The sequence below is a fragment of the Haemorhous mexicanus genome, chromosome 17 (genome assembly GCF_027477595.1).
Source record: "Haemorhous mexicanus isolate bHaeMex1 chromosome 17, bHaeMex1.pri, whole genome shotgun sequence".
Classification (NCBI taxonomy): Eukaryota; Metazoa; Chordata; class Aves; order Passeriformes; family Fringillidae; genus Haemorhous; species Haemorhous mexicanus.
In genome coordinates this window covers 2,546,984-2,569,030 of record NC_082357.1, presented here as the reverse complement: position 1 = coordinate 2,569,030, position 22,047 = coordinate 2,546,984, and the positions used below count along the sequence as shown (strand labels likewise).

General features: G+C 57.4%; 2 protein-coding genes across 6 annotated transcripts in view; one reads left to right on the top strand and one right to left on the bottom strand.

Annotated features, from left to right (window-relative positions):
• MGRN1 (mahogunin ring finger 1) overlaps window positions 1-4,561 on the bottom strand; it is a 50,417-nt gene extending 45,856 nt beyond the window's left edge. For 3 of the 5 annotated variants that reach the window (XM_059861349.1, XM_059861348.1, XM_059861352.1), the window contains exon 1: window positions 4,380-4,561. In XM_059861349.1, coding sequence (XP_059717332.1) covers window positions 4,380-4,467 — 88 coding nt within the window. In that variant the 5' untranslated portion in view covers window positions 4,468-4,561. The remainder of the gene's footprint in view (window positions 1-4,379) is intronic. The other 2 variants (XM_059861351.1, XM_059861350.1) reach the window with 1 other exon arrangement.
• A 4,422-nt stretch (window positions 4,562-8,983) lies between these two features.
• LOC132335478 (uncharacterized) lies at window positions 8,984-18,089 on the top strand. Its single transcript, XM_059862052.1, has 4 exons — window positions 8,984-9,336; window positions 9,496-9,760; window positions 15,437-15,496; window positions 16,496-18,089. The coding sequence occupies exons 1-4, from the start codon at window positions 8,984-8,986 to the stop codon at window positions 16,814-16,816; spliced, it is 999 nt and encodes a 332-aa protein (XP_059718035.1). The 3' UTR covers window positions 16,817-18,089.
• Window positions 18,090-22,047: the final 3,958 nt, after the last annotated feature.

The window sequence follows — 22,047 nt, the reverse complement described above, 5'->3', positions numbered from 1 at the left end:
TGCCCAAGGTGGAGGCAGAACACTTTAAGAAAGCATTTCTTAAATATCATCCTAAGGACTAAAAAGAAAAGCAAACTTCCAGATGGAAAATATGAGGCATCCTCTTTTGCAGTCACTGTGACATTTAGGATTTTTGGTGGCTCTAGGAGGCGTGCATATATATTCTATGCATTGGAATCCTGGGTTCCATTTCCAAATCCAGTACAAAGACAGCTTTAGAACTTTAGCCAGGCTATCATGCCTCTGGAACCTTGTTCCCATATGTTCCCCCAGGCTATAAAACCACCTTAAGCAGGTGTTCCAAGGCCATCTTTACACACAGCTCTGTAGCATTCTCCTTGTGCCCATAGCTAAGTGCCATTCTCTTTGGCAGGAAAAAGAAAAAGCAAGAAATCCTTGGAGTGATCCTCCACAGAACTGCTACAAACAGAAACCCTCCAGGAAAATGCAGTGACACGCTGACCAGGAAAGAATCACACATAAATAAAAAAGGATGGAAAAGGATAAAAATGCCAGAACAAAGAAAAACCGTGGCTTTACTTCCCCAGAGTAAATCAGCACAAAGCAGAGAGCAGCATGAGATAAAAGACAACATGACCAAGTGAGGTAGATGAAGCCCAAGCAGTGGTTGCAAGAGAAATTGTTGTGGTGGAAAACTTTACAGTGGCTGGAAAAACTGGGACCACTGGGACATCCAGGACAGCCAAGTCTGACACACTCGTTTGTCCCATGCAAAACCAAACTGGAACCCAAGGCTCCTCCAAGGCATCAAATGACACCAAAATACTTTATATTTAGTACAACACAGTGATGGGGGTTTATTATCATAATTGCACCAAGCATTAAGCACTAGATTGTCCAGTCATAATTACCTCTCCCTAAGCCAGCATCCTAATCCCATATCCATGCAACACATGGATGTGATGCACAAGAGAGAAGCTGGGAAGGGACACAACCTACAGGAGGCTGAGCACAGCTGTAATCCCATCACAGCATGGCTGTGTCACAACGTTCATTAACAGAAAGCATTTAGGCGCTCATTTAGGCTTCTCACCATTAATGCAATTAACAGTGAAGTGATAGAAATTGGGTTCTGTTTAATTACTCAGCCAGACAGTCACCACCATGGCAGACTGACAGCACAGCCTGAACCAGCACACAGGGACAGGGACAGTGACACTGTCGTGGTACACAGCAGCACAGACTGGGTGTGACTCTGGTACTCTTCTATTCAAAACTGCTCTTTCTTTAATTAAAGCCTCATTTTCAAACAACAAAGCAGTTCTGTTTCAGAGAGGAGCAATCCACTTCCTTTTTTTTCTCCCAGAAATCTCCAGGGAGTCCTCTTCAAGAGCTACTCCAGAGGATCAGAGCCATCCCAAGGGCACGTGCTCCGTGCTGCAGAGGAGCACGAACAGGAGCAGAGCTGTGGGGAGCACTGGGGCATTGCTCACTGTTCCAAAGCAATAGGGACAGGGCAGATCCTTTCACTGCTCCAAGCACTGAAGCACCACAGTGATCACAACTGTTCCCTGCTAACAGGGAAAAAAATACCCATTTTCAGCCTGTTTCACAGAGGCACTTACTCTTCTGTACAAACCAGGCCTTCCCCCCAACCCATCAGGCAGGCACAATGCCAGCATGGGCTTCAAAAAGCAAGAAATTTTGGTTAAAAGGTACCAGCAAAGAGGAGTCAGAGAAAGAAATTGGGTATCACCTTACAGCAGCCTCAGTCATCCAGATGCAGGTGGAAAAATGTAGATGATACCCACCCAGAGCCTTGGAGGAAGAAGCAGGGCATTTTCTGAGGATTTTTTACTACAAAACTGCACACAATTTAAAACAAAGCTGTAAAACAACCTGCTTCACTGAGGACTGGCTCATGCAGACCAAGGTGGATTCCACAGCAATCTGCTCCATCCTCCCCAGGGCACGTGACTGACCCAGCAACAACCACATCAAAAGGAAATAAAGGAGAAGTGAATATTCACCTCTGCCTTTGCAACCAGCTGTGACTCAACAAGGCTCAGTCAGCATGTCCCTCTCCAAAGGCAGGCTGAAATCCCAGCCAGAACACCTGTATTTAGGTATTTACCTGTATTTAGGGTTTGTTTCTTTGCACAGTTTGTCCTTGGGAGGGGGTATTTGCTCCCTCATCAAACCCAACTGATGCCAACCAACCATGGACAGTCCCTGAGAAGACATTTCTAGTAAGTCAAGATCTGTTGAAGCCAGAGACAAGGAGGGATAGAATGGAGAAGGAGAAGGACAGTGCTGCACACAGGATGGGTGACCTCAGGTAATGTTCCCTCACCACTTGTTCCAGCCTATCAGAGCCAGGAGTGCAAGTCAGGCTCATTCTCCAGCACACACACCCAACACAGCCCATGGAAAACCATCTTCTTCCACACAGGGATCACAGCAGCACTGTCCAGTTAGAAATAATTAGCAAACATTTAGCCCAAGAATATTTTGCACTACTTCCAGCTTGCTTCCTGAAATCAACACTGCACTCACTCACTTCCAGTCATGCTCACTGCCAGCTTTGGTACCAACCTTCCCATCTCCAAGACAATCACTCTGGAGATGGCAGGACCTCAAAGGACACTGCCCCTCTGAACACACTGAAGGAGGGAGGGGAGCTGCCATCCTTAACAGCCCTCACTGTTCTGGGCTTTGAACCTCCACCTCAGAGGTGTTCACCACCTCTTCTTCTGCCTAGAGCTTGAACAGCTCTCCTCTCTCCCCAAAGTCAAGAGGATCCTTGTTAGATAAACCCAAAGTATGTGAAGAGAAAGCCCTGGCTTAACACCAGCTTTCAGAAAGAGCACGAGAAAATGCCACAGAAAATTAATTAACAACCTTCTAATTGCATCCAGAGCCTTTGTAGGAAATACAAATATTTTTATTTAACCAGCTGCTTGAAAGTATTGGCTGCTCAGTTCCACAAGGGAGGTATCACATGTGGAACACTTTCTGGTAGCATTATGGTTCACAGATCCCCTTCCAGGGAGCACGGTAACACACAAACCCAACCTCAGGAGTGTGATGGGGTTACCCTGACAAGCCCCAAACCCAATACACCACTAACTTCCAGTTCAGCAGCACAGGAACAACAGGATGCTGATGTGAAAGAAGCTTCATGTCCATTGCATATGGTGGTTATAATTAATCCATTCTTTATGTAAAATGCTGTCACACACAGATTCAGCTGCAGCCAAACTGCGACACTTGCCTTTCCCAGCTGCCCAAAAACCTAGCTCCCAAACCCCTAAAAAAAGCAGTTATATTTTCTAAGAGAGCCAACACTGCTGCTGGACTTTTCTAGGCAGGTTTCCCCCTTCCACTTCCTCCACGTCACCATTCCTGCTGAAGGCCAACCTGCAACAAGACAAGGTGTAATGATGACAGGACTCTGTTTGAGATGATCCTGCAACCCCTTGAAACTAAGCAGGGGTCCTGGCCCCCTCCATCACACAGCCCTGAGGATGTCACAGCCAGCACGTCATGGACACACACAGGACTTGAATCTCTGAATGAAAAGTCTTTGCATCTGAGAGTGAGAGGATCCAAACTGCTGCTCTACAAATTGTTCAGCCTGCCTGGAAAAGCCCTGACAGAACCAAAACCTAAAAAAATTGTAAGCAAATGGATATTGCACGGGAAAAGAGTATCTGAATTTCCCTGACCACTTGTTTTCTGAGAAGAATAAGTAAAACTCTTTAAAAAAGTTAAACCTGGTCAATCTTAAAAGTCAGCCCAAGACAAGGTGAGTCATGGGCTCATCCCAACTGCACACAAGTGGCACCCAACTCTCCAAGCCTTCAGAACTATTCCCTGTGGAAAACAGACACCCAGCAGGCTCTGTCAGCCCAACAGCTCCTAGGTGACAGCCACTGCCATTTTAAGGAGTTAAAGGCGGCTGTCATGCGGGAATTTGGTCATCCTGTATTCAAGCAGACCCAATTCTGCTCCCTGTCCCCAGCGAACCCCGCCGCGGTTCCCTTTACCAGCAGAGCCGGCAGGGACCAGCAGCTCGCTGAGGCCATACTTGCACCGTGGGGAGCGGTCCCTGAGCACCCTGAGCACCCCGGCACCACGGGCGGTGACAGCGGGACAGCTGAGGCCTGGAAGCCGGGCACGGAGACACCCTCAGAGCAGGGCACCGAGCTCCCGGGCAGAGCCGGCCCGGTGCACCGCTCTGCCCACGGACATCCATCCACCCACGGCCTCTCCGCCAGCGCGGCCGGGCAGGGCCGCGGGCAGAGACAGAGTCGGTGACAGGCACACCCGCAGCCCCGTCCCCGCCTCCCCGCCCGGCCCGGGGGGCACCGGGCCCGGCACGGCCTGTCCCCCTCCCCGGTCCCCGCGGCCCTCACCGGACTTGGGCGGGTAGCGGTAGGCCGAGTTGGCCTGGATGTCGATGTCCTCCACTCCCGCGATGCGCCGGCTGAGCAGGGAGCCCATGGCGGCCGCGGACAAGGCGGGCGGCCCGGGGGCACAGAGCGGCGGCGGCGGCGGCGGCGGCACCGGGACCCGCACCCACGGCGGCGGCGCGGGGCACGCCGGGACAGCGAGTCCTTCCACCCCAGTACTACAGCTCCCGGCAGCCACCGCGGCAGCGCCTACCAACGGTGGGGCGGGGAGGGGCGGCATCTACCAATGTGGGGGGCGGCGGGGGGGGCGGTGGCGTGAGCTCCGCCGGCAGAAGGCGCTGCGGCGGGAACGGGGATGGGAAGAGGGCTGGGGACGGGAATGGGAATGGGAGAATGGGAATAGGGACAGGGACAGGGACAGGGACAGGGAGAAGAACAAAGATGGGAACAGGAGTAGGCCCAGGGATGGGCATGGGGCATTCTGCATGGGAAGGACCCGGGCATGGACATGGAGATCACTGGGGGCACACCTTAGATGGAGAAGCCCTTGGGAGCTCACACAGGAATGTTGGAAGACAACATCCTGTACAAGGAAGCACGGGGAGGATGGATGCCCAGGGACACACCTTGCATAGGGATGCAGAGGGAGAATGCCCAAGGTCATGCTCTGCACAGGGATGCACAGGGGCGGGGGGAGGGGGAGGATTCCCAGGGACACATCTGGCACAGGGAAGCACAGAGGGACACAGCCTGCACAGGGATGCCCAGGGAGAATTATCCAGGGCAGCTCCAGAGGTAGGACCTGCTACTGGCTGAGGCTTAAAGCCAGCAGCAAAGGAGGTGATCAGCCTCGCAGGGGGAAGCCTCTTCTTTCTGGGTTCCTCCCCTCACAGGTAATCCACACATGAAAGCAAATGGAGATGCCTGAGGTTTGGATGTGAGGACAGGGAATGGCCACGGGCTGCCTCACGTGGGACAAAACAGTCAGGAGGATGGGTGAAGGAAAAGGGACAAAAAAGCCACCAATGTCCCAAAACCAAGCACTGTCCCCTCTGGCAATGAGAACAGAGAAAAGCCACTCCCTGTGATGGGAAGTACCTCCCTGCACAGAATGCTGCAAAGGAACTGGGGACCCAAATTCCCAGCAGTGGAGTTGGGAATCACTGAGAGACATGGAGGAGCTGAGGTGGCACATGTGAAATCCCTTAAATTAGCCTTAGGAGCAGGGAAGAGGGCTGGGATTTATGGAAATGGGATGGAGCAGGGAGCAAAGCCTGCCAGCACGGGAGGATTTTGCGATAGCAAGGGAGCAGGCAGTGGGTGGAATTTGCTGGCTGTAAACACAAACTAAAACACGCCCAGCAGGAATAAGCAAACAATCCCCAGGCGAAACGTGCTTCCGGACAGTTATTATCCTTGCAGCTGTTGTGGCCACACGAACACAGCCAGAGGGGCTGGAAGAGGCACGGGATGCAGGGCAGCACATGCTGGGGTAAGGACAGGAGCAGACCTTGCTCTTCTGCATCCCATTGTGCAGCAGAGCTGGGAAGGAGGACAGGGAAAAAATATGGAATGAGCAACAAGTCCTGCTGGCCAACCACGAGAGTTGGGTACCCTGCAGGTTCTGGCAGTGCCTTGGCATTAACCGTGCCTGGGAACTCTCTGCTGTGTCCCCCAGGATCCTCCTGGAGTGCCGGTGCCTCTTGCTCAAGCAGCCTCTCTGTGCAAGGGTTTCTCTAACATGGACAGGGAGGGATGGAGTCTGCTGACCATCACAGGGACACGTGTGCTGGCCCAGAGCACGTCCAGGGCTCCCTGCCTGCACAGCCACAGGAAGAAGCTGTGGGCAGTGCCCTGGCAGCAGGGATGATGTGAACAGCCACCAGCAGCCCCAAACTGAGCAGGGTGAATCCACAACCCTCGAGGCCTCACTTGCAGGCCACCAGCTGATTTGGGGCTCAGTGCTGGAGCAGACTGGGCACAGCAAGGATTAGTGGGTCCATCTCCCTGTGCTGTCCTGAGAACTGGTGGCCAGCTGACCACAGCCTGGGGGCAAAGCAGAGTAGTGTTTGCACCATGAAGCAGGCGAGGAGGGGAATTTGCATACAGACAGAAGATGAGAGTCCCTCTCCCTTTCCTCCCACAACCTGAGCACCAAGAGCATCCTGCCCTTCTCCAGCTCAAAGAGGCATCCAGAGGCAGCTGCCCCAGAACTGTTCCCCGAGCTTTTTCTGGAACAGAATCGTGGAATCCTAGAACAGTTTGAGTTGGAAGGGACATTAAAGATCATCTCACTGCAAACCCACATTCCCTGAGCAGCTAAGAGCTCGGTACCATGTGGGTTAAGCAGGGGAGAGCCAGGTCCCCACAGCGGCGGGGTGTTGGCTCTGCCCGGGAAGCTGCAGCAGGAGGTCTTTTGTTCCTTCACCAGCGGGAAGGTCCCTCCCGGGCCGCCCGGCTCTCCGGAGCGCTCAGAGGAAGCCGTCGGGCCCCGTGGGGGTTGTTGCCATCTAGGAGGGCAGGGGCTTTTGCTGGGGAATCTGTCCCGGAGGGCTCTGCTCCGTGAGCCGTGTGTGACAGACAGCGACAATAGCAGCGGCGTGCCCGGGCGGGGCTCAGCCCTTCCGCCCCAAATCCCAGGGCCCGGAGTGAGCGGAGCTGGAGAGCAGCAGTTCCTTTGCTCCTTTGCCCTCGCCCGGCCCGTAGGACACGAGTGCTGGCACGCACAAAGGCAGGATATTGCACCACGGCCTCCTCCATCCCATCAAGGGCCACTGCCAGCCGCACGGGGAAGGAGAGTGGATGGCTCAGGGCAGGGAGCAGGGCTACCCTGCCAGCCCTCAGCAGGGCCCCACAGCTCCTCAGGTGGGCTGGAAGAGCAGCGCTCCCCCTTGCACTGTGGCAGCTGCAAGAGCAGCAACAGCCCCACAAACTCTGGTGGTGCCACCCAAGTGGGTTTTGCACCTTCACTGGGTTCCCTGAGATGTGCTTGTCCCCATTTTGGTGCTGCCAGCCCAGGGGTCTGCTTGCACCACAAGGGAAGAAAGCCACAAAGTTGGGACGTCCCCTATGAGAAAGGGATGAAAACACTTTCACAAGGTTCAAAGGACCTGAGACCTTGAGTGCCATCATGGTGTGGGGTGAGAGTGGTCAAACTGGGGAGGACCAGGTTGAAATTGAGGGCTCCGGCCACCAGGAGCCTGCAGAGCCCCAGGGGTGCTGAGGGGACCTCAGCTCCTGCACTGCCTTCCAGCTCTGCAAAACCCATCCAGGAAATGAATCCACAGAGCTGCAGTCCAGAGGAGGCAGATGGGCCAGAGGGACACCCACCCTCCCACTGCTATGTTTCTCCAGCCACCCCCAGATGCCCTTCAGGAGCCTCCCTGGACATGTCTGCTGGGGAGGCAGCTATGAGCACACCCATGTAAACAAGGAAATGTGTTTCCCTGCAAAGCTCTCGGTCACCAGAGCAGCTCATCCAAAGTCCAGCTGCTTGGGGTTTATTACTCAGTGCTTTGTCTCTGTTCCCACTGCCACTCACTGTGTTTGTCAGGTACATGTAGAACCACAAGGTTGTTCTACACACATAGAGTTACAGCTCACCAGAAGGAGTGGTGAGCCCATGAACTTTGCCTCCCTAAACACTGCCCTGCTCTGAGGGCTTGCAACCCTTCCCGAAAGCCCTGCCAGGCCAGGCCCAACCCTACTCCCTCCAAACACCAAACTGCAAGGTTTCTAAAAATGTGTCTCTTTCTGATTAAAGTAATCATTCAGGAGATTCATTTTTCCTGCTGTATTTACACCTTGGTGGCTACAAGTCCCCCTGTGCTACCTCTCTCTGGGGGTTGTCTTGACCTCGTAAGAAATGAGCAGTAACCTCTTCATATGTCCCACTGCCACATACAGCTGTGCTCTCACTTCGATTTAGGCAGAGATATATAGGAGAACTCCTCGGTCCTGAAATTCTGCAAGGCTTGGAGAGGCTGAATGGTTGTGTAACTCCAGAATGGTTACTAAAGAACATGCAGAAAACGGTGATTAGCTTTGGACAATACAGAGCAATTCCTGTCAATGCAGCAAAGGCTGCAAACCCCACTGATCAAGTGCATTACCTGCCTGAGCTTCAGCCATTTAATCCTCAAGGCTCAGAAACACCAGCAAAATGCCAGCCAGGGTCAGAGGTGTTAGTGAACATGCACGGCCAGGCAAACCTTTCCAAACTGCAGGAAACAGCCCAGAACCTCCGCTCAGGAAAGGTGGAGGCGGCTGGAGCCGGCAGTTCCCTTCATCTTTCTCCTGGTGTTACCAGCCCCGGCCACTGAACCGCAGCTCTGTGCCTGCTTACCCTTAGCAACATCCTTGTCCGCTCCGCCGGGCCCTGCAGCGCCGGCCTGGCCGCGGGCTTTCATGGACTGCGGCACTGCCGCGCTCTCAAAGGAGCCTTTCAGAGCGCCGGGAGCCCCCCGGCATCTTCCAGAACCTTCCCTCGCTGCCGCCTCTCCCTTCAGCTCCCGTCAGCCGCCTCAGCGATGCACTGACACGCTGTGGCTGAGGGAGAAACGGGACCAGGAGGGGGTGGGCAACGCGCCCATGGTTTATTAGTGCGGATGGAGGGCGCGGGGGCCAAGGGGCTGCTGCTCCACCGCCTCTCGGGCCGCGGAGCCGTACGGCAGCTACGAGGCAAGGGGTCTCCACCAAACGCCCGTAGGCTGCAGGAGAGTAACGGTAGGGCCTGCGGGGGTTCGCGGTGCCGAGGGGCGGCGGCGGCGGCGCTTCCCCCCGAACCGGCCGGGCCCGGCGCGGCCCCGCCGCTCCCTCACGTCAACAGGAAACCGCACGCGGCCGACTGTAAACACCGCCCGCGCCCACGTGACCGCGGGCCACGCCCCGGCCCGGCCTCGCGCGCGACCCGCCCCCGCCGCCCTCCCATTGGGGGCCGCGCCGTTGTTGACCATATACGGTCAGGTACTACCAAGCCGCGGGCGGCGGTTGGCCGGCCTCGCGCGTCACTCAACGCGCGCCAAGCGCTCTGCAAACAGAGCGGGGGCTGCTGGGAGTTGTGGTCCAAGCGGGGGCAGGGCGGCGGGACGGCGTGGTGAGCGAGAACTACAAGTCCCAGGGGCGCCGCGCGGGCCGGGCCGCACCGTCCCGCCCCGGGCGGCCGTGGGCGGGGCTGGGCGGGCGCCGTGAGTCAGTGCCCGGTAAACATTGGCGTGAGCCGCCGGCCCCGCCGTGCTGTCGGCGCCCTGAGGGCGGCGGGGGCCGGGGCCGGGGCCATGGACGAGCTCAAGCACCAGGTGATGATCAACCAGTTCGTGCTGGCGGCCGGATGCGCCGCCGACCAGGCCAAGCAGCTGTTGCAGGCGGCCCACTGGCAGTTCGAGGTGAGGCCGCCGCCCCAGTACCGGCCCCGGGCGGGTCCCCTCGTGGGGGCGTCGCGGGGGGTTCGGGTAGCGTGGATCGGTGCCCGGCCCTGCGGACACACCGCTGCCCCCACGCCCGCCCACACGCGCGGCGGCGGCGGGGCGCGGGCCGGGCCCCCGGCGGTGCCCGAGGGAGCGTGGGCGCCACGCGGGGCGGGTGATCGGGAGGCCACGTTGTGCGGGGGGTGCACAGAGAGGGGCTCGCAGCCTACCGGGGCCCCACGCCGGACCGCGACCGGGCCGGGGGCGCTGAATCTGCCGAAGCCTCCTCCTGTTCCCCCCCGCCCCCGCCCCAGCCCTCCCGCGTGGCCGTGGGCTGGAAAACCCCAGCGCAGCCTTTCTCACGGCCCTGCCCCGGGGAGTTTGAGTTCTCGGGCAGCCGTGGGAGAGGAGACTTTGTAGGTCAAAGCTTTTCTGGCTCCAGATGCGTTTTCCTTTCGCTCGCGGGCGGGATACTCCGTGACATTGACAGGGGTTAACGCCGCGCGTGGGGCGGGGGGCGCCGGGGGAGCTCCCCGGTGCCTTTCGGGGTGCTCGGCTCCTGCGGAGATCCCCGCACCTGAAGCGCAGGGAGCAAAGAGCATTGCGGTGGCCGTCGCCAATAAATTGCTTTCTAAATAGGATTTTTCCTTCTCTTCTGCAGCTCCCTAGGTTGGAGCTGATGGATTTGACGCTAATGGCACCTCGGTAATTGAAATGTCTGTGCAGTGCTGCGGGAGCAGCTCTGAGTCAGTCTCGGGAGCAGGAGGCTCTGTTTGTTCCTCTCCGTGGCTGGAGCACCTCTCCTCCCTGCCGGGGGGCGCGGGCGCTGCTGCCCGGGCTGTCTCGGGCTTGTTCCGTAACGGAACAGCGGCCGGGTGGACCCGGTACGGACGGCGTCCGTCGCGGTGCGGGCACAGCATTCCCACCTGCTCTATCACAGGCCGGGAGGGATCCCAGAGCGAGCCGTGCGTGACCGGGGAGCGCGGGGTGGGCTCGCAGGGATGTGCGGAAGAGCGGGCCGGCGATCCCCACCGCCGTGCCCGGGGAACGGGAGCACCGCTGGCGTGGGATGTGTTGCATGTGTAACGTGCTCCGGCGTTTGTTTACTAACACAGCCTGACTGTGGCCCTCTGGGACAGGCGGGATCCTCTTCCACCACCTCCGTGCGTGTCGCAGAAGAGCCGGGGAGGGATGACAGAAGTTTTAACGTGCCTTTCAAAAGGCTTTTTTTGCAGAACTTTGCCACCGTTTGGCGAGTTGCACAAGTAGAAACAGCCGTCTCCTGCCGGCTGGGCACTCACATGACTCAGAGGAAGCTGGGCTGTAAACAAACGCTGCCGTTACCATGTTCCCACTCACTTTTGGTGCAACGGTCAGATAATTCCCTTTGCAAAATGGCCGCTGGGCACGGCTCCTTCTGGGAGCCACGCTGGGGAGGGATCACCTCCCGACCACTCCAGCCTGCTCTCACCTCTTTTCTGGAGTACTCCCGAGGCTTTTGTTACTCCAGTGCAGCACCCGTTTGCTGGCTGGTCTGCATCTGCAGTGAGTGAGTATAAATCGGGGGAGTTCAGGCAAGTACCAGGCAAGTTCAGTACGAGGGAAGGCAGCATAAATTAACCATCTCCTTGGAGTCAGAGCGCTCCTCCAGGGGCACGCGTGAATACAATCAGCCTGCTTGTACCTGAGCATTCTGCTCCTGCCCCTAAGGCCACCACGGGGACAGAGAGGTGTTCTGCACTGAGCCAGGCTAGCTCAGTGGCCCAGTGACACACACCAGGAGCTGGGTTGTCCCAGCTCTGTGCCTCTGTCCTGGCCAGGACATTCCTGGCATCCATCTGCCCTGCCCAGGACCTTTCCTTTGTGGGCAAGTGTCCCACCTGCTGCCTGTGACAGCGCCTGGGGTGTTTGTCACCAGCAGGAGGGAGAGGGAGGCTGCTGTGAAGCACGGACAGCTTTGGGATGCTGGTGTTTTGGGACCACCTCCCTGGGCTTGGGCTGCTTTCGAGGCTGGCTGCTCAGGGGCCATTGTGTGTTGGAAGATGAAGTGAGGGCTGCAGAGTGGATTTGCTCTGTGTGTGTCTTTCCAGCCCTGGTAGACCCGGAGCTTTTCCAGAAGGAACGTGATCCAGGACAGTGAGCAGGGTCGGAGGTCAGGAAAACATTTGGGATACAGTCACCTTTGGCTGTGGTGTGAGCTGATCAGAGTCTGTCTCATACTCGGGGTTGACTAAGGAGCCTTTTTTTTTTCATCCCATCTATCCCTGGGGAGCAGGGCAGTTCATGGGTAGGGTGTGGATTGCCTCTCCCACTCGCTGTAACTGCTCTCTTGTTTCCTAGGGACCCTGGGCAGGATTTATCCTCTTGTGCCTAGTTTAATTTGCAGCTCTTGCTGCTCTGTGGGCCCTTCCATGCCTCCAGGGATGGCTGCTGTGGGTCCCAGCTGGAATGGCAATGCCAGCCCAGCCCTCCAGCAGCTGGAGCAATGCCATGGCTGATCCCAGGGGAAGGTTTACAGGCCCCAGAAAGCAACTTGGAGTGTTTCTGGGTGAAGGCTGGCACTCAGCTTCCAGGGCCTGGCTTTCTGGGAGAAGCCAGGGAGAGCAGCTCCTTGGTGGCTGGAACCCTGCAGGTTACCAGGCAAACATTTCAGAGTTTGCAGAGTCTCACATGGGGCTGGGCAGTGGATCAAGCTCCTTCATTGGTAGAAAGATATTATTTGGCTTTATGTGCTCATTGCCCTTGGGGCTGTTTGGGAAGGATAAGAAGAAACTGCTTCTAAAAAAATCCACCCATTCCTTCCTTTTCCTGGTGCTGAGAGCCTCTGTTCAGTCTAGAGAGGTTGTGTGTGGGGAACAAGAGGAGGAGCAGGTGTCTGGCTTCACTCTCTGTGTCCATGGCTGGATTTCACTTCCTCTTGTGTATTTACATTTCATGAAGCCCCTTCCTTGGTGGTTCAAGGACAGGGTGCTCCCAGGGCTGCCCCTGCTGCTGAGTGCCCTGTGCTGGCAGGGCTCACACCTCCAGCCACCCTCTCTCTGACTGAGTCACCACAGGTGCCTCTTGGCACCCTGGCAGGGTCCCTGTGTGATCCCCCTCCTGTGAAGCTCCTGGTTTTGTATCCTGGGAGGGGGCACAGTGGCCTGGTCACCTGCTGAGCGTGGCCAGGCTGTGGCTGCCCTGCTCCCATGCACACCAGGGTGACACAGGCAGTGGGGCTTTGGCTCCAGGATCAGAGCTGAGCTGGGCTCGGGCTCCTGCTCCAGCAGAGGAGCCTTAATTGGCTTTGCTGTTGCACCAGTCACGGTGGCACTTGTGACGCTGTCTGGAGAGCAGGTGGCATCAGTAGCTTTGGTTACGTGTGTGTCCCTGGCCCCTGTGTGTGTCCCTGGCCCCCGTGGCATCAAGGGGAGGGTGGGGCCCTCACTTGCCAGGCTGGGGCTCTGCAGGTCCCTTGGGGGTGACAGCAGGTCATGGGCTTTGTGCTGGGCACAGGGGCTGTTTCTGACATGCTTGGAAAGGGGCAGATGGAGGGGAAGAGACACTGTGTTAGGCAGAGAGGCCTGCCCTGGCAGAGTGCTTCCTCTGCCCAGTCACAGTTTTCATCCCAGCGCTGGCAGGGATTGGTGGGCAGCTCAGGTGGACAGCAGGGACCTTCTCTGCCACTGTCTGCCAGTGGCACAGTCCCAGATATGAGGCCACTTGGAAAACAGGAGCACAGAGCAGATTTAATCAGCTTATGGTATCTGGCTGTGCCCACATCTCTGCCTGTGTTTCCCGTTTGGTGTCACCCCCTCTCTTATCAGGATCTGTCAGCGATAGGGCCTCTGGGTGTTGACGTCTGACTTCACCCGGGACAAAGGGTAGCGTGGCAGGGGGTGTCACTGCTGCAGAAGTGTCTGTGTCGGACATTTCCTTAATTCAGAGCCGTGTGCTGTCCTGTCTGGAGCTCTCTGCAGGGCCACAGACCCCATTCCTGCTGCATTGCCACTCAGGGATCTGGTGGATCCTGCCTGCAGGAGCTGAGGGCTTGGAGCTCACAGCGTGGCTGGGTGCAGAGTTCAGGTGCTGTGTTATTAAATGCAGCTATTGCAGGGAAGAGCCTTGCCAGCCCAGCTATTGCACACTCCCCCTGTGGTCTGGGAGCTGCCAGACTCTGCAGCAGGAATTGCTTCCCCCACCCAGGTCTGGATCATTGTTTTCAGACATTGCTCTGGCTGCCACCTGGTCGTACCAATAGTTTTCTGCTATTTAGTCAGGAAACCATAAACCTCTTTGCCTTCCCAGGGCCTGCCAGCCTGGATGTTTGGGGCAAAATTAGTTTTCCCATTGGATCAATGATCTGAGCTGATTTGCTGTCATTCATCCTGGCCCTGGGAATGACACAGGAGCATGTGGACCCTGGGATGAGGAGCATGGGTGGTGGCAGGACTGTGGCTGCTGCAGTTGGGCAGCATTTGGTACAACCTCCCTGTACTTTTTCTGGGCTTTTTTGCCTCTTTTTCCCCAGTCCCTGGCTCTCAGGAAGGAAGCAGAGTCTCTGGTAGAGTGGCAGCACCCAGCCACAGCCCCACACCTCACACCCCAGAGTGGAGACCTAAAGGCCTTGAGGAGAGGCCTGAATAGGATTGAAGGGGGCTTTTCCTTCAACCAGAACTGAATCCAAACCAGTTCTCTTACATTTCCATCAAGTCTCATCTACAACTGAATCAAGCCATTGTTTTCTGGCCCTGACTCAGTTGAAGCCTGGCACAGAGCAGGAGACGCCATCATGGAATCACAGAATGGTTTGGGTTGGAAGGGACCTTGAAGGTCACTCCCCTGCCATGGGCAGAGACACCTTCTACTATCCCAAGTTGCTCCAAGCCCCATCTGACCTGGCCTTGGACACTTCAGGGATGGGGCAGCCACAGCCTCTCTGGGCAACCTGTGCCAAGGTCTCACCACCCTCTGAGTAAAGAACTTTTCACCATTCCTGCATCAGCTCAGTGCTGTGCACCCCCCGAGCTACTGCTGCCTCTGCTCCTCCCAGACCTGGCCTGGGTGTCTGCCCTCCTGACCATCTTTTTCCCCTGGCCTTCCCTACCTTCAACCCTTCTTGTCCTCTCACATGCCTGTGGCATGTGACATATTTACCAGAGTATTACTGGTTTTAACTGGAAGCTACAAAACAATGTCAGTCCCTGTTGTGCTCTGTCTGCAACTGAATTGGAAATGTCCTGGTATATGGGGTGGGAACCTGCTGCAGCCCCTGTCCTGGGCATCTCCTGGTGGGAATATGGGGACTGTGATCATGTTCTGTTCAAGACATGCCTTTAACTGTTTCCTGCTGGGGTTGGATTTGGTTTCCCAGCACACGGTGGTTGCAGAGTGTCGTTGTGAGTTGTGAAACACCTGCTGGGCTCTGCCCCAGCAGTAGCTGCTTCTTGCAAGGATGGTGGTCCCAAATACACATGGTTACCACCTGCCCTGGTATGAGCAGATGGCAGGCGCAGGTCCCTGCTTGGGGACAGAGAGCAGCTGTGCCCTCAAGGCTCCCCAGGGCCTGCTTTGGATCATCTTTGGGGTCTGATAGTGTGCAGGGGTGAGGTGGGTGCCCAGTTTGGATGCAGGTAGTAACATCATCTTTCCCTTTTTTCTTTTCCTTCCTTTCAGACTGCTCTCAGTGCTTTTTTCCAAGAAACAAACATCCCGTACAGCCACCACCATCAGATGGTAAGTGCTTTCCCAGCTCCCCAGTGCTCTTCCAGGGCAGAGCACCAGCTGGCGGGTGCTTCAGGCTGGTGCTCATGTCCAGCTCACTGCTTCCCCAGCTCCAGGAGTGCAGGCAGGGAGGTCTGGCTGGGCACTGCTAGAGCTGCCTGCCAAGGAAGGTTTTCCTGGAGAGCAGCTGGTGGGACAGTGGGACAGCAGAGCCCTGCAGATGGTTTGGGGCTGCTCTTCCAAAAGGGATAGTCTGAGGGAGGATGTTTTGGGCATAGCCAGTGGTCCACACCAGCCCAGCCTGGCAGAGAGAGCCTGGAGTAGCCTGAAGCACTGACCTGTGTAAACACACTCACAGATACATGGTGCTTCCCATCCTGCAGCAGCCACACACACAGGTCCTTTTGTGCTCGCTGAAGTGAGCAGTTCCCAGAGCTTCGCCTGAGCGTGGCTCTGGTGCAGCGTGCAGAGCGTCTGGAGGTGTGTAAACACCCACACGTGGGTGCTGCCTGCCTCTGCTCTCTTCCAGCTGTCCTCAGGCTCGGTCCCTTAACTCTCATGCCCCAGCAGCCCATAATCTGCTTGGGCAGATGTGTCTTAAGGATTTACTGGCTGCTACGGCCTTGTTTGACTCTCCGGGACAATTGGGGATTTGGAGCATGCAAAGCGAGTGCCCAGCAGGGCTGGAGCATGCCCAGTCTCCTGGGGGATGGGAGCTGAGCCAGAGCCAGAAAGCTGCAGGCCCAGGGTGGCACCAGTGGGTTGTGGAGCACAGGGGGTCCCTGACTTGGCTGGGCACAGGGGGTCCAGTCTGGGCCCTCTGCCAGGAGCTCTTACCCACAGCATGAGCCTTCAGACCCTTAAATAGAGCTGCTTGTGGGCAGCACAGTCAGCAGAGCTCAGGTCTGGGGGCTTCATTTGCCACAGCAGGGGGGCAGAGGGATCTCGTGCCACGCCCTGGTGGGAGGCAGAAGGTGGGGACTTCCCTGACCCCGTGTCTCATTCCCACAGATGTGCACTCCTGCCAACACGCCGGCCACGCCGCCCAACTTCCCCGACGCCCTCACCATGTTCTCCCGCCTCAAGGCTTCCGAAAGCTTCAACAGCAGTAGCCCCGTGGCCTCCATGGCGACTTCCCCGCCGCCCCCGGCCCCGCCGCTGCCCCAGCACGGGGCCTTCAACCCCGCCTGGCCCACGGCCTCGCCGCCCGGGCAGCAGCAGAGCATGTGGACTCCAGCCGCGCCGGCGCAGCCCGCGGGCTGGCCAGCCGCCGTCTCCCAGCAGGCCAGCGCAGAACAGAAGGCTAATGTGACCATGGAGGCAGAGAGATGAGGCCACGGCAGAGAGCGGCCGCAGCGGGGACCCCTGCGTATAAATATATATTTTTTTTTTCTCCCCCCCTCCCCAAAGAGGAGAGGAACTCCGCTGCCAGGGCATCTGGCAGCCGCCGAGACACATGAGCAAATAGCTGCCTTGCATGGGTTTGGTTTGAAGTAGTTTTTACTTGTTCTCGAGCTGAATGGAGCTCCCCAGAGACAGCGGGAGGCTGCGTGGGACCGGTGCTGGCCTCTGCCTGGGACCCTGACGCTGCCAGACTCTTGGGGAGGGAGCACCCCCTCCTCTCTTGGGACACCGGAGTTTGCATGCCAGTGACATTTATGGAGGAGGTCCCTTCCTCAGAGTCCCCTGGGCCACCCCACCAGGCAGAGTGGGTTGTGCCTGAGTGTTTTCCCCCATCCCTTGGCCCTGATCAACTGGGTTGGGGGCAGACACCCCATGAGGCTTGTTTTTTGTAAGGGGTGGAGAGAGCAAGGGCTGTTCCTGCACCACCACAGCCTCTCACCCCATACACACCGTCCTCACTGGTGGGCAGGGCTAGGGGACACCGGCCCTCGGGGAGGCGTCTGGCCCCTCACCCAGCCCCGGATGGGGAGCAGGGGGTGAACACTGGTGGTCCGCTTGGGCCAGCACACCCTCCCCTCCAGCCTCCCAGGATGGGGTTTGCCCCAGGGCTGTTTTGCATGACACAGTGTAACCCTAGAGACTGGGATCGTTTTTAACCCCTCTGTTCTTTTATCCCGGCGGCTGGAAGTCTCTCCGGATGTGCCGCAGCCGCTTGCAATACACGCTCTTCTGCTTTGAACCCCGTGTCTTTGCTTCGTTACCAGCAGTGGCAGGACACAGGCAAAGCTGCCCTGAGCCTGGAGTGTTTCAGGATCCCCTCTCCCAGTGGCTCAGTTCATCCTAGGAGGGCTGGCTGCATCTCCAGCTGCTCCAAACACCCCGTTCCAGCCATGCAGTGACTGCCAGCTGCTTTTGGCCAGGTGCATCCAGGGCTCAGCCCCAGAAGCCCAGCTCTGCCACATCAGCTGTGGTGTGAGACCCCAGCAGGCAGGGCTGTGCTGAGTCCTCAGGATCCCTTGTGACATCCACAGGTCCTGGATGTTTTGCTGTGACCTGGCTCCTATCCCCTCTTCCCCACGTCCCTTGGAGGTTGCTGTCCTTGCCAGACCCTTTCCCAGCAAGGCTGTGCCCCTGTGCTCCCCAGTCAATAATTAATTTCAGTCTCTTGTTTGTGTTGCTAAAATAAACAATGTAGGAGGGATAGTTTCACTGGGGGTGCCTCTTGGACATCCTGGGCAGGGCCTGGAGCTGGGGCTGGCCCTTGTGAGCTTCCTTGCATGGAGTTCTGCTGGAGCTGCCACCCTCAGTCCTGCCCCAGTGAGATAAAATGGGCCAAGCTGGTGGGCCCTGGAGAGAGCCAGGGCTGTGCACCTTTTGTCCCAGCTGTGGTGGGCACATCCAGGACACATCCACTCTTGCTGGGAGTGGGGATGGTCTGTGAGATGATGGGGTGCAGCACAGAGCCACCCAGAGCACACAGAGCAGATTTGTCCCCAGCCTTGAAGAGAGACAGTTGCCTGAGAAACACGGGTGAAGCCACAGGGAGACCCGGGTGGTGAGGAGGGGAACGTGCCTGTGACCATCCCAGGGCCACCAGGAGCCACAGGATTGGAAAATCGTGCCAGACCACAGACTTGATGATCTCACTGGTCAGAGAGCTGATGAGGACATGGCACAACCCAAAAGTGTCACACTCTGGCTGTCCTGTGTGTCCCCAGGAGCTCAGGGGAGGCAGCAGAGGAGGGAGCATCTCTGGCCTGTGGTGTTACCCCAGTGCAATGAGTGGGTGCCAGGGCAGTGTGACCCCAACTCCACTAGTTCCCCAAGGCCAGGCAGCACAGCCTTGGTGCATGTACCCCTCCCTAGCCCCCCATGCCATTTCACAGCCCTGTGGCTAGCCTGGACACCTGTGAGCTTGGCATCAGTCCCCCAGGAGCCTGCCTTTGTCACCTGCACCTGCAATGCACAAGGACAAACAGCCTTGGTGGGGCACAACAGACTCAGCAGCTCCCTGGGGAGTCCTCAGCAGCAGCACTGCCCATGTGGCAGGGGACACTCAGGACAGACACCTGCATGAGTCCTGGGGGATGCAGCACATCCGTGTGGTGTGCCAGGAGCAGAGCCGGGGGGATCTTCATTGCTGAAGGGGGAGAAGCAGAAACAGTACAGGGGGGCAGCCATCCCCTGCAGAGCCCTGCCCTGTCACCACCCCAGTGCTTGTTCACAACACCCAAGCCCTACTCCATCAGCACCTTGTTCATATCTGGGCGCTTCACCACCCCACCATGCCCTGACCTCCTGTCATCCTCCTCAGGGCCACCCCACCGTTGTTTGTCACCAGCATGGCATGGCGACAAAATCCTGGCACACTGAGCTGCTTCCAAGTGGGGATGTGCCAGGTCTGGGCAATCCTGTGCCCAGCCTGGTTCAGGCACCAGCTGTGGCACAAGTGGCTCCTGAGCTGTGCCCAGAGACTGTCCTCACCTTGGTGTCACCCCACAGCTGCTCTGCAGCTTCCTGCAGCCTCATGCACTGCTCCTGCAGCTGGCCCAGCCCCTGCCAGAGCCCAGCCCCTGGGTGAACCTGGGTGGCTGCAGAACCTAGGCAGGGCAGGGAGGTGTGTTTATGGTGTGTTTATGGTAGCCCTAGAGAGAGGCTGGTAAGAACATCCTGAGAGATGCCCCAATGTGTTCCTGGCGAGTTGGATGTGGGGTTGCTGCCCCCAGCCCTTTGAGCTTGTTGAAAGCTCAAACCTCCCAAGACCATGGGCAATTGGGCACCTTCTACATCCTGCAGCTGCTTTATTTTCACCCAGCACCTTCTGCAGACAGGCAGCCACGTCCTCCAGGTTTCTGAGCTGGCTGGAAACAGACACCAAAGCTTTGCTCTGGGCAGTGCCAGCTCCTGCAGGCCCCCAGCAAAGCAGCATGCCAAACCTGGATGGGCTTATAGTGGAGACCCCCTGGCACTGCTGCCAGGCCCTGGGCATGGTTAGCACTGGGGAGTCACAGAGGACAATGACCATGTCCGTCCCCCCCCCCCCCAGCCATGTCAGGGCATGTGGCAGAGGGACAAGGGCACTGCCAGTGGCCTGGGGACTCAGATGGGCTGAGTGTGGCCCTGCCATTCACCTGACAAAGATCTGGAGGCACAACCTGGCACAGTGGCCTGGCATGACAGAGCTGTCAGTGCCCACAGAGCTCTCATGGCTGACAGGTCCCTATGGTCTTGTGCTGCTCCAGCAGTCAGCCCAGCCTGTGTGGGGCCTTGTGGGCCAGCACTGCAAGGCCTCAGGACTGAGCTCCCAGCCAGAGCTTTTGAAACCAAACAGCCCCTGAGGTTCTGGGGAGAGAGAAGAGCCCCAGCTATGCTGGAGCCCAGGGGCATTGCCAGCAAATGAGCCTGGCACCTGAGAGCCTGCAGCAGCTCAGCAGTGAGCACCTCCCAGAGAGCTCTGGTTCAGCTCCTGAGACAGCTCCACTCTGACCAGGAGAGAAATCAGCCCTTCCACCCTGCTGCAGGAGGGTAGAGCCTGGTCATCCCCTGGGATGGGGCAGGAGACTCCAAACCTGGACACTACCCTCGGTGTCATCCCAAGCCCTGTGGGTCTCCCAGCATATCAAAATTTTAGAGGGTAAAATCCAGCACTGCAGGAGGGACAAGAGCAGTGGAGGTGGCCAGGACAGTGGGATACCAGGGGTGGGTGGCTGCTCCAGTGGCTGTGAGGGTGACATGGACCCAGGCAGGTCACTGCAGCCAGAGCAGCCTTTTAGGAGGCTTCAGTGCATTTTCCATAAGGATTTTTGTAAGATTGCCATCCCAGTCACCCCATGCCCCTATGCCATTCATGCAGGTCTCCGGGGAGCCCAACCTCTCTGCAAAGAGCTCTCCAGTAACTGGCCCAGCTCTGCTGCATGCACCTCCTGGAAACTTTGCAGCTGGGAGCCCTCAGCCGTAGTTTTTAGGGAGCAGAGGGTGGTGATCATCTGCAGCATGTCTGTGACCTGAGGAACATGGGTTTGACTGCTGGTACCAGGTCCCCACAGGCATGGGGTCATGGAAAGAAGGGAAGCTAAGAAGTTTGTGAAGACCAGGGCTTGGGAGTGTTTCTCTGGGGCCCACAGCACCAGCCACACCCAGCCAGCCCATAGTGGTACCCATGGAGCTCCTGCAAACTGAAGTGAAAGAAACGTCCCAGCTTCAGCTTCATCATGCTGGCAAAATGCTGCTGCCTTTGCTCTGTGGTTGTGCTCAAAGCCAAGGTCACAACATGTGAGGTGGGACTGGCCTGGGGCTGCCAGGTCTCACAAGGGATCAAATGCTAAAATTGCTGTGGGCCAGCCCCATGCTGCCCGTGGAGAAGACAGGAGGGCACAAAGCCACCACAACACATTCTTGTGCTGCAAGGTGTGAGCAAGGCAGATATTTCTGATCTTACATACAGCATCTTCCATTCAGAGTCTAAACTTTAACTTGGGGCTATGGCAATGACTCCCACTAGATTGTGCCTTGATGGGGACAGCCTGTCTGTCCTGCTGTCACCTGCAGGTGGGCCACTCACTGTGACACAGGGAGGAGAGAAGAGGAGCCTGCAAGGCATACAGCTGTTCCTGCCTGGGGAGTGGGAGCTGTGTGCTCCAGCCCAGAGTGCCCACAGGCAGAGCTGCCAGGGCAGGATGGGACTCAGCACACCTAAATCTCAGAGCAAGTATCTCTGGAGCCCTAGGGGCAGGTGAGAAGTGACTGAAAACCTATGGCTGTGTTAGAATACTGCTCTTTCAAATAGTCCCTGCAGTGCAGCTAAGACCTCTGGAGCCAGAAAGGTACCTTTGTGGTTCCACAGGCTCCCTAGTCCTGGGGCAGCCAGAATCCATGGCATGGGCATGTCACCTTGTGGGGCAGGACATGGGCCAGAGCAGGGCATCATGTGGGGCATCAGCTGGGACACCTGGTAGGGCAGGACAAGGAAGAGACGGCTCCAGGGAGACCTCAGAGCCCCTTCCAGGACCTAAAGGGGCTCCAAAAGAGCTGGAGAGGGACTGGGGACAAGGGCATGGAATGACATAACAAGGGGGAATGGCTTCGAATTGCAAGAGGGGAAATTAAGGTGAGATATATAGAAGAAATCTTCCCTGTGAGGGGCCTGAGTCCCTGGCACA